This window comes from Pseudonaja textilis, chromosome 5 (assembly GCF_049901715.1).
Source record: "Pseudonaja textilis isolate UNSWEBS1 chromosome 5, rPseTex1.2, whole genome shotgun sequence".
Lineage (NCBI taxonomy): Eukaryota > Metazoa > Chordata > Lepidosauria > Squamata > Elapidae > Pseudonaja > Pseudonaja textilis.
Window position 1 is genome coordinate 74873922 of NC_141994.1, and position 15951 is coordinate 74889872.

Consider the following 15951-nt stretch of genomic DNA (forward strand, 5'->3'; position numbering starts at 1 on the left):
CAGTTATGCTAGAGAGAATTTATTCAAACTTCTCGCCCATCGGAATGAGCAAAATCAGGTCCAAGCTACACAAAGCATCTGTTCCGCAAAAGGGGTGCGGAGCAGAGATTTCAGCGATCAGGCAGGCAGGCCTCGCTGCTTCTCCAATCTCCATTAGCCTCCTGCCTCACTCCGGGGCTGGAACTTGCAGACAAATGGATGCAGGTGTGTGCACTTCTTATCGTTCCATTGGAGATACCCTGGGTAGCAAAAGAGAAAGTTTTGCACTGAACTCCTCAGAGTCCCAGAGGAGCATTTCAGTGGCACCTCCCTCCGTCAGCTTTGGAACTTCCACGCGGCCACATTTTAGTGGGAATTACGGAGAGGTGGAAGTTTAGACCTAACAACGTTCTTCTTCTAAGTCAAGGATGAGCCATCCTGCCAGGGGTGGAATTCTACCGGTTTGGACTGGTTTGAGCGAACCGCTTGTTCCAGGGTTCAGCTTGCTCCAAACCAGTTCGCTGCGACGAGGAAGCACACGATCACCGAACCGGTTGCTATACCGGTGAAATCCCACCCCTTGCATCCTGCCCCTGGGAAAGGAATGGGTTGGGGCGATGTCTCCAGTTGGGACGGCGGGTGCTTGGACCGTGGGATGGATGGATGGTGCAGCGGGTGGGTCTTTGAATTTTCAACTGCGAAGGGAAAACTCGAATCGGAGAGATTCCAGTCCTCCCAGATGCGCCGATACGGCTACTCTAATAAAATGGAACTTCGAGAAAATGCCTGTCTCGGAGTCTGTTGGTTTGGAGTTGGTTAGTTGGAAAACTGGAACCCTCCTTTGCAGGAGGAGAACCTCACCGGCTTATGATGGGCTTTGGGCTCAGTAGGTTATTGTAACACAGCTGGATAGTGAAATGAGTGGCAGATAATTTAATGATAGGTAGGTAGACAGACAGATAGATAGAAATAGATAGATTGATTGAGAGAGAGAGAGAGAGACAGAGACATATAGGATACGTATCTAGTTAGTGAGCTAGTAGCTAGCTAGATAGCTAAATAGAGATGAGGAAGGAGGGAGGGAGAGAGAGGGAGGGAGGGAGAGAGAGAGAGAGAATAGAGCAGGGGTACCCAAACTTGGCAACTTTAAGACTTATGGACTTCAACTCCCAGAATTCCTCAGCCAGTTAAAATCCACAAGTCTTAAAAGTTGCCAAGTTTGGAGACTTCTGAAATAGATGATAGAGAGAGAAAGGGATAGATAATAGACAGAGAGAGAGAGAGAAAGAGAGAGAGGGAGGGAGGGAAGGAGAGGGAGAGAGAGAAATGAGGTCGTGGCTATCAGGTCTTGCCTATCAAGCTTTCAGCCACAGGAGGGTAGCAAAGCTTCTTTTTTGTCCTATGTGACTACTCTCCCCGGCTGTAGAAAACACGCCTCTCCGGCTGGCTCTGGTAACCTGGGACACAATCTGGGGAAAGTTATGCGTGGAATGTGCTTCTGGTCATAACCAAACTCCTCCATCAGGTCTCCCTCCCTCCTTCTTATGGCAACTTGGAGAGCAAACCAGGAATGCTTTACGAGTTGACGTCTGTTGTCCTCTCTGCCACCAACTCTTCCAGCCCTCTCAACGAGGGTCAGTGAAACAAAATTAGTTTATTAACTAATTTCCCAGTTCAGAAATCTCTTGAACCTGCCAGTGCGAAGAATTATACCACGTGCCCAATTTCACGGCCTTAAGACATTGACCCTGGAAGAACGACTTCCTTGCAACGGGAATTTGTTATCCAGTCCAGTGGTCACCCATTGGTGGGCCGGGGACCACTGGTGATCCATGGGAAAATTTTGGTGGTCCACAGAGAAATGTCCCCCCCCCCCACAAAGCAATTAATCCAGGCTGCGTGGGAACACAAGGCTGCACCGCCCGCATGGCCGGCCCATCCATTGACCCCCCCACCCCTCGACCGAGTGCAAACCTTGAGTAAAGCCATGCGAGCTGGAACTGGAAGGTAAGACCAATGGCGGGGGAGGGAAATCTGCCCCGGGGTGGCTTGCTGACATTGGCGGGAGAGTCGGTCCCATAATCCAGAGCTGCAGGAGTCACAAGACCGGCCCTTTGGTCATCTCGGAGCAGCTCCTCCAGCCCCTGGCAGGCCGGTGCACCCGGGTAGAGGAGCAGCTGGTCTGGAGTGACCAAAGAGCCAGTCCTGTGACTACTGCAGCTCTGGATTATGGGACCGACTTTCCCACCAACGTCAGCAAGCCGCCATCAGTCAAAATCCATATTAGTGGTCTGCGGGATTTGAAATTATGAGTTTGAGGTCCAAAAGGTTAGCAACCCCTGGATTAAGCCACAGTTCATTTATTTAAACTGCTTTTCTCATTTCTATGCCATCCATATTTCTTCTGTTGGTTGTGTGTCTCCCTGCACCTTATATTTAAACTCTGTTCTCTTTGGCCACCTCCTTTTTTTTTGGAAAAAATTGCTTTCCTGACCAATTCTTTTTCTTCTCTGTTCCCAACTTTTTTTCTTTCCCAACTATTTTCCTGCAGCACTCTGGCAGCCAAAATGGGGCAGGGGGGGAGGAAGGGAGCATTTTGGGGCCTGGGCTGCCTCCTGTAACACCCTGGCAGAGAAAATGGGGCCTGCACCCTGCCCTCCCATTCGTGCCACATTTTAGCTAGGCAGTGGCATCGCAGGCCGGTCCTTTGCTATTTCCAGGCCAGCCAGAGGGCCTTGAGTTTGACACCCCCCTGAATTATGGGGTGATATTTCCTGCAACAATTTCTACTTACAGTCCCGATTTTTGAAGGAATGATGCTTTCAATTTTATTTCTCCTACGGGTGTTTTTGTGTTCCCTGGTCTGTACAGAGGGTAGGACTGTGAAAGCTCAGAGATTCAACCAAGGCCACCAGTGGCCAAGGGGTGAACGTTGCAAGACGGGATCAGATGGTGTCCTTATTGTTGGAAGGTCACCCTCAGTTGCCCCCCCAACATGTTGACTTACGTGTTCCGGCTGACAGCACAGCACAGAATTCCTTGTTGAAAAGGTTGTTGGGTTCACCTTCTTTCCAGGATGTGTGAGTGAGGTTGGAGCCATCACTCCACTCCCAGATGCCTTTCTGTAATGAAAGGGAAACCATGTTAACCAACTGGGGAAGGGGCTCTGGCTATGTAGGGCCCAGGGACAGAGAGAGAAATGTTGGCGCATTTCAAGGGGCAAACTCAGAGAATCAGAGGTCCCTTCCAACTCTCTTAATCTTTATAAACCAATAGATGATCTCTCTGTGTCTCTCTGTCTCTCTCTGTGTCAACTAGTTCACTAGAACTGGTTGTTAACATTCTAAGCAGTTCAGAGAACTGGTTGTTGGAAGAAATTACAGGGCTAATCCTGTAAGGAAGGCAGGAAGGAAACATTCTGGTGTCGCTTACAGAAACAGCCATTCCGTTAACCCTGATTACATTCTTAGCAGGACTAGACTTCCTGTCTCAGGAACTTCTGTGGAGTTTTTTTCCCCCTCCTTTGCTGGTACTTTGCTTGTGTGGAGTGACCATTCAAAGTTACAATGGCACTGAGAAAAGTGACTTATGACCCTTTTTCACACTTACGACTGTTGCAGCATCCCCACAGTCATGAGAGGCCAGGCGAGGAGAGGCGTGTCTCGATGTGAGTTATATTGAGTTGGCCACGCCCAGCCAATCACATGACCACCAAGCCATGTTCACCCAGTCACATGACCACCAAGCCACGCCCACCACCTAAGCCACGCCCACAGAACTGGTTATTAAAAATTTGAATCCCACCCCTGTGTCTCTGTCTCTGTCTCTATCTCTCTGTCTCTGTCTTTCTGTCTCTCTCTATCTCTCTGTCTCTCTCTGTGTCTCTCTGTCTCTCTCTCTCTTCTTTTTCCACCTATCCGGTCAATTTCAGTTGATCTGAACAACTAGGTAATGTTATACTTGGTGAAGTCTTGATACGTGACCATCAGTATGAGTAAAACCAGTTTTTGCTGGAGTAGGAACAAGCATAAAGGAATGTGCTAATGTGCTAATTGAGGCAATCTTGAAGTCTTGAGGTAAAGAAAAGGACTTCATTTTTGGATTATCCCTGGACTGATTGTTTTGAATACTAACTGCTTTAACCATGTATGATATGGACTGTTTGTTAGACTTTGTTTACCCATTTACTGGAAGTAAAACTTACATTTTACTATTCAGTGTATCTGTGTGCTGGTTGTGTGTTATTCATCACCACTCTCACTATGTTTCCCTGAGTGCGCTCATTCTCCTAACGGGGAATATCTCAACAATTCCCTTCATTAGCCACAGCTGGGAAGAGAGTTAAAAGAAATGCATGCTGGGTGCGGCAGCTGCTGGGAACAAATGTGAGTTTATCTTGTGTTGACTTTGGTTATCTGTGTTCCTGGCATCCTCCCAACCGTGTTAAGTTATTGTCATGCCGTCACATCTGGAATTCCTTCTCCTGCCCTGTAGGACTAATTATCTCATCTTGCCTTGATTGGACTTATAGTTACAGTTTTTGTTGACCATGTTTTGGACTTGATTCTCCGCAGCCAAAAGGCTGTTCCTGGGAGAATTTTCTCCATCCAGAAGGTAACCAGGACATTGGGGGCAAAGTTGGAGCTAATAAAGGGACTCCTACTTATTTCACTGTGTTGCCTTTGTGCCACGCCCCTTTGGGCCATCACAAAAACAGAGATGAACACTGTCCCCTAGAGTTGGATATGACTGAACAAGTGTCCGTGCTTACATTATTTATTACCTATGTATGTGCACGGCCATATCATTTTCACCTCCTTTCCTACAATGTTTAAATATGAGCACATATTTTTTTAGAATGTAAGAGCCCCTCTCATTATCTTCTGGAGGGAATTCCTCCCATCCACTCTGTTAATGATAAAGGATCAGTTTTGGGGGCCCTGCATTTTGGAAACGCCCCAGAAAAAGGAAGTGTCCATGAAGTCACCAGCTCAGCTGATACTGGTTTGACCTCAGAGTGAGAAATGGGGTCAAAGTCAATGAGTCCCTGTGTGAGAGACTGCCAGAAAAAACCACAGGGCTATGGGTTATTCTGCCACACGATTCTTCGTCAAATTTTTGGCCAGGAGATTCCCTAGGCCCCTTCCAACAGCCCCTTAGAAGTGATAACAAAAAGCATCGATAAAAGATCAGCAAGGACCTACTCTCTTCGAAAGCCTCAGTCCCATCCAAACATCAAGGAATGTCAATCTTTGGGAGATGTAGTTGGACAACTTCACCGACTCTGCCACGTCGTTGATGGAGGCGAGTTGGGAGTTTTCCTGCTGTTCCACACAGAACCTCTGGGAGAAAACAACAACAGAGAAGGACACTTGTTCAGCAAAGAAGGAACATCGTTTCTACCTGCGTGTATTTGTGCCTGTGAGGAAAGAGCATGGTCCCGGCTGCTGTCTTGACATCCCTGCCCTCTGCAGATGTCCTTGATGGAGTCTGCAGCTCTTGAAAAGTTCCTGGCTTAAATTCATGTATTCAAATCTCAAGTTCCCCCATCCCTTCAGAGGCCAGGTGGTCAAGAGGCCCGAAAATACCAGCCTGAGTTGCCAGGAAAACATCAGGAAATCTGTGGTCTAAAAGATAGTCACTCAACCCAGAAGATCAACTGGCCATGAAACTTGTCAAGGGAATGATTTGAAAGCTGACCAGCTGCTGAGAGGATGTAATGCTGGGAAGGAGTCAGCAAGGTTTTTGGGGCTGATATCCCTTTAAGAGCCTGTGTAATAAAAAGAGGCCCTGTTGGGGTGTATCTCTCCCCACCATCCTGTGTGTGCTTCCATGCTGCAATTGCTGGTTGTTTTTGAGATCTGATTAAAGTACGAGTATGTATATGTTTTTTGTAGATAAAAACCACTATTTAAATGCAAACCTCTGTTTAACTGTATTTGCTCCTTGTTGTCTCACATATAGTCACACTGTTCACTGACAAAAGTCTACACCAGTATAAAGTCCACGTTTCATACTTGCATTTCAGGCTGTCCTAAAATGGTGATGTGTGCTACCTTTTCATGCACACAGTCTAGTTGACCTCCAGGTCTCCCTTGATGGCCCATCTCAAACAATCTCTCATATTCAATTCATATTCAAAGGCACGGGGCACATCTAACCTGTGCTTGGTCCCAGGACATCGGAGGGTAGAAGAGCTTGTAGCAAGACATATTGTAGGAGAACCAATCAAAGGGACAATAGCGATTGGCTCCAATTCCTGGGTGGGAAGAGAGAAAGTCCAATGAGAAGATGACCAGGAGAAAAGGAGGAGGAGGAGGAGGAGGAGGAGGAGGGAGGAGGGAGGAGGAGGGGAGGAGGAGGAGGAGGAGGAGGAGGAGGAGGAGGAGGGAGACAGCTGGGTCTGCAGAACATCCTTAACCTGCTGAGTTACAAACATCTTTGATGGCAATAAATTGAAATTGACTTGTGTTACAGACAATGGTGGTATTCTACCGGTTTGGCCTGGTTCAGGCGAACCGGTAGTAAAATATGTTACCGTTCAGCCGAACTGGTAGTTAAAAAAATAGCTACCAGTTTGGCCAAACCGGTATTTCTTTTTGCTTTTCCTCCCGATGATCAGCTGTTCTGGTGATCAGCTGTGCTGGGATCCCCCTCACTGTCTTATTGCTTCACCCAGGAGGCATCCCTGAGGCCCAGGAGGCAAAAGGGGGTGCATGGGTGTGTGTGTGTGTGCTGCGCCCCCCTCCCATGCTCCATTTTTGCCTCCTGGGCCTCAAAGAAAGCCTCCACGGAGCAAAAATAGCCTCCCAGGACATTCCCTGGGACCCAGGACAAAAAATGAATGTGTGTATGCAAAAATGAAAAGCCACACCCACTAAGTCACCTGTGGCCATGCCCACGTAGCCACACCCACAGAACCAGTAGTAAAAATATTTGCATAATCCACCCCTGGTTACAGACGGGAAGCTGCATTTGGAGAATGTCCAAAACTTGGTCTAGGTTAACCTGAGTTAATTTCCTTAAAGCTACGTGTCTTGTGTGTGTGAACCTGTCCACTTTGTTTGGTCTACCATTCGGTGAACCAGGCAAAAAGCCAGAAAACAGGGTTCCTTCAAGGACCAGATTAAGCCTGTTTAACTTTGGTCCACTTGGCTTTGGGGTGTGAAACGGGGACCTTCCCGAGCAGGTCTCACAACCCTCACAACTCTTCCAACGGGCTTACGTGGGGCTACCTTCACGACTCTCCTGAATTGTAACTGCTGAAGAAGGTAGAGTCGCCATTGACCAGGCTCATGTCAACTCCAACGTACTATACACGTTTTATAGTTGCCAACAGAAAGACAGGGAGGAATTTCAAAGAGAAAGTGGCAGTGTGGAATCGAAAGTACCTTCCATTCATATTTTATTCGGAGACAGATTAGATGACTAAAGCTTCTGCCGTGAAAAAATCTAATTGGAGAGCATGATTGATGACTCTTGACTATGGACGTGTTTTGTTGGAGAATATGGATTATGATACACTCAGAGGGATGGGGGAAATAGCAGGGTCAAGGGTGACAGTGAATTACGTATCTCAGAGTCGGCTACACCCAGGTCATGCCGACATGTTGACTTCCAGTAAATCCTTTGAGGTTTTGGGAGTGTGGCCCGAGACTCTCGATTTAATTGGGGTAACTGCTGGAATCCTGACAAATAGCCGACTATCGGAATCCTGTCACTACAGGGATCATATAAGTCTCTGCTTAAGGAAGTGCACTGGCCACCAGGATGTCCCATAGCTGTTCACAGGCTTCAGGGGTGATTATTTATGGGTCTGACCCAGTGGTGGACTGCAACGCATGCCTAATGTGTGCTTTGCACAGGGTCACAGCGTTCAAAAACAGCCGTTTGAAGCTCAGCTACTTACTTTCTAGGGCAGCCCTGGTAGGTAGAACAGCTGAGGCATGAAAGAAGGAATATAGGACAGGATACGGCGGGGGTGGGTGAATGGGGCCAACTGATGGTTGGAACTACTGGTTCACTAGAATCAGGGATGGGATCCTACAGGTTCGCAACTATTCGCTAGAAGCGGTTAACATTCTAAGCAGTTCAGAGAACCGGTTGTTAGAAGAAATTACAGGGCTAATCCTGTAAGGAAGGCAGGAAGGAAACATTCTGGTGTTGCTTACAGAAACTGCCTCTCCGTTACTCCTTATTCCATTCTTGGCAGGACTAGACTTCCTGTCTCTGGAATTTCTCTGGAGTTTTTTTTTCTGCTCCTTTGCTGGTACTTTGCTTGTGTAGAGGGACCATTCAAAGTCACCATGGCACTGAAAAAAGTGACTTATGACCGTTTTTCAGACTTACAACTGTTGCAGCATCCTCACAATCATGAGAGGCCAGGCGAGGAGAGGCGTGCCTCGATGTGAGTGAGGTTGAGTTGGCCACACCCAGCCAATAACATGACCACCAAGCCACACCCACCAACTAAGCCACACCCACAGAACCGTTTTTTTAAATTTCTGAATCCCACCCTTGGCTAGAACCCATCCAAACCGGCAGCAGCCCACGCCCGGTCTGACCCCCCTGTCAGGTTTCCAAGTGATGAAACCCACTTAAACAAACAGCGAAGTCCGTCTCCCATAATAATTCCTTTTATTTAGAAATGCATCAAACGGGCAAAGCCCGTCATAATTCCGGAGCCCCTTCCCAAGATGCCCTGCCAACTCTCAGGTTTGTGAAAAAGGATCTAAGCTCTCGCGCAGGGGGATCGCTAGCAAGAGGTGGAGAGTGCTTATTTTTTTAAAAAAAACCCAAACAATCGATGCACGCATCTCTGCCAACTTTTTAATTAATTAATTAACTTTCAATTAATTCTGCATTTCAATCGCTTTGGATTTTTTCGCTTTGTTGTCGCATTGCTACAAACAGCCCCGAGTCTGGGACGGTGGTGGGATTCAATTATGTTTTACTATTGGGTTCTGTGGGTGTGGCTCGGTGGGCGTGGCGTGGTTTGGTGGGCTTGGCAGGGGAAGGTTGCCCTAAAATCTCCCTTCCTTCCCCACCCCGCTAACCTGCTTTCCAGCTCCATTCTCCCTATGCAGGGCAACCAAAGAAGAAGTCCCAGGCGATCAGCTGGAGCTCAACGGGAGGCAGAGAAGAGATGGGGGTTGGCGGGGCCAGTCGGAGGTGGGATTGTCCGGTTCTCCCAACTACTCAAAATTTTCACTACCGGTTCTCCAGAACCGGTCAGAACCGGCTGAATCCCCACCTCTGGTCTGGGATCAGAGAGACAAAGTGGGGTTGAAATGACACAATAAGCCAAACAGCAACTTAAGCGAGAGGATTCGGGAGCAGGGTGTGTGCGTGTGTGTGTGTGTGTGTGTGTTTGTGTGTGTGAAATCAGGAAGGTCAGAGACAAGATAATTGACTTCTCCAGGAACGAGACACCCGCTTTGAACTCACCACTGAGGGAGAAAGCCACGACCAGCAAGCCGAGGCTCGCAAAGAGGAATCGCCCCATGGTCTTCCTTCCTTCCCTGCAGAGAGAATCAAAGAGGGGAGAAGTTAAAGGGGGAGGATGGTGCCATTGGGAAGCACCCCCCCCTCCAAGGAATAGGGGCCCCGCCTCCAACTGGGGACCAAGCCAGGGACCCCAAAGTGGGTTTCCTAGCTTTGCACCGGCCCTCTTTCTCCCTCCTCGTTCATGCAAGCCTTGCAACCCCCGTGGATCCTGCCCTGCTGTGTAATGGAAAACTCCTGAGCGATGCTCTCCTGTAGTGTAACCCTGTTATTACAGGGTTGGAGGAGACTTTGGTGGTCTCCTAGCCCCCTCCTCAAGCAGGAAACCGTCCACCGTTTCAGACAAATGAAGATTGGACTCCCACCTGTCAGAAATGGTGTAGGGTCTCCTGCTTGGGCGGGGTGGGGTGGGGATTGGACTAGATGACCTTCAAGGTCCCTTCCCACCCTGATGATCTGTGATCTGCTAAACAGTGGTCTAAACCCTTTTCTGAAAGTTTCCAGTGGCGGAGCACCCATAGCTACTAGAGGAAAGCAATTCCGCTAGTTGACTGTTCTTACTATTAGGAATTTTCTCCTTAGTTCTGAGTTGCTTCTCTCCTTGATGAGTTTCCACCCGTTGCTTCTTGTCCTGCCTTTTGGTGTTTTGGAGAATAGCTGGACTCCCTCTTCTTTTGGGGCAGCCCCTGAGATATCGGAAGGCCGCCATCCTGTCTCCCCTAGGCCTTCTTTTCATCAAACTACACATACCCAGTTCCTGCAACTGTTGTTCACGTATTTTGGCCTCCAGGGCCCTAATCACCTCCGTTGTTCTTCTCTGCCCTCTTTCCAAGTCTCGACCTCTTTTTGATATCCAAAACTGGACACAATATTCCAAGTGTGGCCTCACCAAGGTCTCCGAAAGCAGCGCTAGTACTTCCCATGATTTTGTTTCTATCCCTTTGTTAATGCAGCCTAGGATTGCGTTGGCTTTTTGGGCAGCTGCAGCACACGGCTGGTTCATATGTAAGGGATTGTCCACTAGGACTCTGGGATCCTTCCCCCAGTTACTGCTCTTGAGCCAAGGACCACCTGATTCTGTATCTGGGCATTTGGTTTTTCCTACTTAAATGTAAAAGCTCGCTTTTCTCCACGTTAAACTTCATGTTGTTGGATAGGGCTCCTTGTTCAAGTCTGTCAAAATCTTTTTGGATCCTGAGCTTGTCTTGTGGGGCGTTGGCTATTCCGGCCAGCTTAGTGCAATCTGCAGACTTGATGAGTTCCCCTTCTATCCCCTCATCTAAGTCATTGATGGATATTGAAGAGTCCTGGGCCTAAGACGCAGCCTTGTGGTACCCCATTGCTTACGTCTCTCCATGGAGACGCAGTTCTATTAAGGGCGACATGTTGAGTGATGTTTGTCAGCCAATGACAAACCCATCTGGTGAGGAAACGGTCTATCTCACATTTCTCTAACTTACTAAGAAGCAGGTTGTGATCTCCTGTGCCCCTCTCTTTGTCTACTGCAGAGATTCCCCCCCGAGAGATCCCTTGCTCCAAGCTTCCCACAGATCCCCTTTTTGGAACCAGGACATCGCTTGCTGACCCCTGAAAGATGGAGAGAAAGAGAGAGACAGAGAGACAGAGGGAGAGGGAGAGACAGTGGGAGAGAGAGAAGAAGAGAGAAAGAGAGAGACAGAGAGACAGAGGGAGAGACAGAAGAAGAGAGAAAGAGAGAGACAGAGAGACAGAGACAGAGGGAGAGGGAGAGAGAGAGACAGAGAGAGAGACAGAGAGACAGAGGGAGAGAGAAAGAGAGAGACAGAGAGACAGACAGAGGGAGAGACAGTGGGGGAGACAGAAGGACAGAGAGACAGAGGGAGAGACAGAAGAAGAAAGAAAGAGAGAGACAGAGAGACAGAATGAGAGACAGAGAGAGAGAGAAAGAGAGAGGCAGAGGGAGAGACAGTGGAAGAGACAGAAGAAGAGAGAAAGAGAGAGACAGAGAGACAGAGACAGAGGGAGAGACAGAGGGGGAGACAGAAGGACAGAGAGACAGAGGGAGAGACAGAAGAAGAAAGAAAGAGAGAGACAGAGAGACAGAATGAGAGACAGAGAGAGAGAGAAAGAGAGAGGCAGAGGGAGAGACAGTGGAAGAGACAGAAGAAGAGAGAAAGAGAGAGACAGAAGAAGAGAGAAAGAGAGAGACAGAGAGACAGAGACAGAGGGAGAGACAGAGGGGGAGAGAAAGAGAGAGACAGAGAGACAGAGGGAGAGGGAGAGACAGAGGGGGAGAGAAAGAGAGACAGAGGGAGAGACAGTGGAAGAGACAGAAGAAGAGAGAAAGAGAGAGACAGAGAGACAGAGGGAGAGACAGAAGAAGAGAGAAAGAGAGAGAGAGGGAGGGAGGGAGAGAGAAGTGATCTGCTGCAGGGGACTCACCTGTCAGGTGCCCACAGGTGGGAGAGCTGTACTGACCTGTCCCTTTGCCTCCACGGGTAGCAAGTCTACTCAGGGGCAACTCCAGGCTTCCCTCCAGCAAAGGGAATGGAGGCATTTATAGACAAAGCAGGGGGGTGGATTTCTTTGGAGGTGGGGGGGTAGAGGGAGAGGGAAATGGCTCAAGAAGGGATTTTTGGGGTCTAACCATCAGGAAGCAGCTGATGCACACAAAAGAAATTTAATCTGACAGGATTTACCTTCTGCCAGGACGGATGTCGCCGAGAGGATCCTGCAATTTGAAACGGTCCGTGAGGCCATTCAGCCCAGCCCTTGCTCAGGGCTGCAATCCAAAAGAAAGCCCCCAGCCCACCCCTTGAAGGCATCCAAACGAGGGGAACCCACCCATCTCCCCTGGATGTGGGACCTTCTGTGGAGAGGTTGATTTTTCCTCTCATTGTGGGTGAGAGGTTCCCTCGGCACCTGCAGGAGTGAACAGCTTCCAGCAGCCTCCAATGTCTATGGAACTTCTCAGTTGTCCAGGTAAGGGTTGTCCCAAAGGTGGGGTTTTTTTTCTTCTTCAAAAGGCACCTGGACGTCCTTTGTTTTCCCTTAAAGACATTTCTGAGAGTCGCTGAGGCCCCTTGGAAGGTTACCTGGGCCCTCAGGGTCACCTGACCAACGCAACTGGCAGTGGGACCTTCTTGGAATTGGGGCAAGGACTGTGTTGTAAACAGGAGGTGGGCAGTGTCCGATCAGGAGTGGGACTCAAACCATTTAACAACCGGTTCTCTCCCCTAGTGACCGGCTGGGTGGATGGAGTCATGGTGGGCGTGGCCAGGGGTGCGTGACAGGTAGCACTCAGCCTCCTGCATCCCCTCCCCCGGAGCAAAAATGGGCCGTGGGGGAAGGGGGATGTGACACAACCTCCCCAAGGCCCCATTTTGGGCCTTGCAGGCCTCCCTGCACTTACCTGGGAGCCAAAACGGGGCGTGTGGGGGCTCCTGGAAGGAGTCCGGAGGGGAGGGGCCAGCCAGCAATTTAACAACCGGTTTGGCCCAAGTGGTGCGGACCTGTTGAATCCCACTACTGGGTCATATCCTTCTCCCCACTGTTCAGTGTTAAGGTCTCTTTGACCCCTCTTTTTGCGCTGTTCAGGGGACGCTGAGGGCGCCTCTAAGCCTCTAAGCAGCCTCAACGATTCTCAGAGGGGGTACTAACAACCAGAGGACTCCAAGGAATATAAACCTTTCAATTCTCCGCCATTCAGTCAGAACCGAAGAAGCTTCTCGGATGAGGAGCAAATTGTCTTCAAGGAGAACAAGGAAAGCCCAGCTGACTTTTTTGAAAAAGGTGTTTTTACCAAAAAAAAAATCAGCTGGGCTTTCTTTGTTTTCCTTGAAGACAATTTGCTTCTCATCCAAGAATCTCTGCATTCCCACCAGAGGTGGGATTCAGCCGGTTCTGACCAGTTCTGGAAAACCGGTAGCGGATATAGCAGAGAACTGGCCAACTCCACCTCTTCTCCGCCTCCCATTGAGTCCCAGCTGATCGGCTGGGTCTCCTTGGGTTGCCCTGCACAGGAGAACGGAGCTGGAAAGCAGGTCAGTGGGGTGGGGAAGGAATGGGGATTTTGAAGTATATTCTTCCCCTGCCATGCCCACCAAGCCACGCCTACCAAGCCACACCCACCAAGCCACACCCATAGAATGCCACACTCAAGCCACGCCCACAGCTGATTGCCTGGGTCTCCTTGGGTTGCCCTGCCTGGGAGAACAGAGCTGGAAAGCAGGCTAGTGGGATGGGGAGGGAAGAGGGATTTTGCAGTATATCCTTCCCTTGCCACGCCCACCAAGCCACGCCTACCAAGCCACACCCACCAAGCCACACCCATAGAATGCCACACTCAAGCCACGCCCACAGCTGATTGCCTGGGTCTCCTTGGGTTGCCCTGCACAGGAGAACAGAGCTGGAAAGCAGGCTAGTGGGGTGGGGAGGGAAGAGGGATTTTGCAGTATATCCTTCCCTTGCCACGCCCACCAAGCCACGCCTACCAAGCCACACCCACCAAGCCACACCCATAGAATGCCACACTCAAGCCACGCCCACAGCTGATTGCCTGGGTCTCCTTGGGTTGCCCTGCACAGGAGAACAGAGCTGGAAAGCAGGCTAGTGGGGTGGGGAGGGGAAGAGGGGATTTTGCAGTATATCCTTCCCTTGCCACGCCCACCAAGCCACGCCTACCAAGCCACACCCACCAAGCCACACCCATAGAATGCCACACTCAAGCCACGCCCACAGCTGATTGCCTGGGTCTCCTTGGGTTGCCCTGCCCAGGAGAACAGAGCTGGAAAGCAGGCTAGTGGGGTGGGGAGGGAAGGGGGATTTTGCAGTATATCCTTCCCCTGCCATGCCCACCAAGCCACGCCTACCAAACCACACCCACCAAGCCACACCCATAGAATGCCACACTCAAGCCACGCCCACAGCTGATTGCCTGGGTCTCCTTGGGTTGCCCTGCCCAGGAGAACAGAGCTGGAAAGCAGGTCAGTGGGGTGGGGAGGAAGGGGATTTTGCAGTATATCCTTCCCCTGCCATGCCCACCAAGCCACGCCTACCAAACCACACCCACCAAGCCACACCCATAGAATGCCACACTCAAGCCACGCCCACAGCTGATTGCCTGGGTCTCCTTGGGTTGCCCTGCCCAGGAGAACAGAGCTGGAAAGCAGGCTAGTGGGGTGGGGAGGAAGGGGATTTTGCAGTATATCCTTCCTTGCCATGCCCACCAAGCCACGCCTACCAAGCCACACCCGCCAAGCCACACCCATAGAATGCCACACTCAAGCCATGCCCACAGCTGATTGCCTGGGTCTCCTTGGGTTGCCCTGCCCAGGAGAACAGAGCTGGAAAGCAGGCTAGTGGGGTGGGGAGGAAGGGGATTTTGCAGTATATCCTTCCCCTGCCATGCCCACCAAGCCACGCCTACAAAGCCACACCCGCCAAGCCACACCCATAGAATGCCACACTCAAGCCATGCCCACAGCTGATTGCCTGGGTCTCCTTGGGTTGCCCTGCCCAGGAGAAGCGGAGCTGGAAAGCAGGTCAGTGGGGTGGGGAGGAAGGGGATTTTGCAGTATATCCTTCCCCTGCCATGCCCACCAAGCCACGCCTACCAAACCACACCCACCAAGCCACACCCATAGAATGCCACACTCAAGCCACGCCCACAGCTGATTGCCTGGGTCTCCTTGGGTTGCCCTGCCCAGGAGAACAGAGCTGGAAAGCAGGCTAGTGGGGTGGGGAGGAAGGGGATTTTGCAGTATATCCTTCCTTGCCATGCCCACCAAGCCACGCCTACCAAGCCACACCCGCCAAGCCACACCCATAGAATGCCACACTCAAGCCATGCCCACAGCTGATTGCCTGGGTCTCCTTGGGTTGCCCTGCAGAGGAGAACGGAGCTGGAAAGCAGGTTAGAAGGGTGGGGAGGAAGAGGATTTTGCAGTATATCCTTCCCCTGCCATGCCCACCAAGCCACGCCTACAAAGCCACACCCACCAAGCCACACCCATAGAATGCCACACTCAAGCCACGCCCACAGCTGATTGCCTGGGTCTCCTTGGGTTGCCCTGCCCAGGAGAACAGAGCTGGAAAGCAGGCTAGTGGGGTGGGGAGGGAAGAGGGATTTTGCAGTATATCCTTCCCTTGCCATGCCCACCAAGCCACGCCCACCAAACCACGCCCACAGAACCGGTAGTAAAAAATTTGAATCCCACCCCTGATTCCCACCACATGGGAGGTGCTCAACCCAGGTGAAGAAAATGAAATGGCTGCTCCCGGCTTCCTCCAAGCCACAGAATAACTAAGCAAGCGTTGTGATTTGTGTGAAAGCTGCTCCGAGTATTTCTCAGAGCTGGATTCCTCTGCATGTTTCCTGGATCTAGTTGAGCTTCGGCTGCTGTGAGAAACTTGGCGCAGCCGCTTCTCGGCCTTTAACTCTCTTTGAAAGCCTTCCTAGAAGCAGTTTATGATTTCGTGAATTTATTT

General features: G+C 50.4%; 1 protein-coding gene across 2 annotated transcripts; it reads right to left on the reverse strand.

Moving 5' to 3' along the window:
• Positions 1-3: 3 nt before the first annotated feature.
• On the reverse strand, positions 4-12059 carry LOC113452370 (C-type lectin 1). 2 transcript variants are annotated; one of them, XM_087935438.1, is made up of 6 exons: positions 11941-12059; positions 9427-9500; positions 6141-6238; positions 5184-5321; positions 2987-3101; positions 4-239 (listed from the first exon to the last, which is right to left on the reverse strand). In XM_087935438.1, the coding sequence occupies exons 2-6, from the start codon at positions 9482-9484 to the stop codon at positions 154-156; spliced, it is 495 nt and encodes a 164-aa protein (XP_087791564.1). In that variant the 5' UTR covers positions 9485-9500; positions 11941-12059; the 3' UTR covers positions 4-153. The 2 variants fall into 2 exon arrangements, with proteins under 2 accessions (XP_087791564.1, XP_087791565.1); XM_087935439.1 differs by having other exon boundaries at positions 11905-11978.
• Between the last annotated feature and the right edge of the window lie 3892 nt (positions 12060-15951).

Bases quoted from the DNA above. Each gene is read 5' to 3' on its own strand.
- LOC113452370 (XM_087935438.1), bottom strand. From the start codon at position 9,484: ATGGGGCGATTCCTCTTTGCGAGCCTCGGCTTGCTGGTCGTGGCTTTC. The intron at 6,239-9,426 runs GTGAGTTCAAAG...CTTCCCACCCAG, and splicing joins CGTGGCTTTCTCCCTCAGTG to GAATTGGAGCCAATCGCTAT. The intron at 240-2,986 runs GTAAGTCAACAT...TTTGCTACCCAG, and splicing joins TGTGCTGTCAGCCGGAACAC to GGTATCTCCAATGGAACGAT.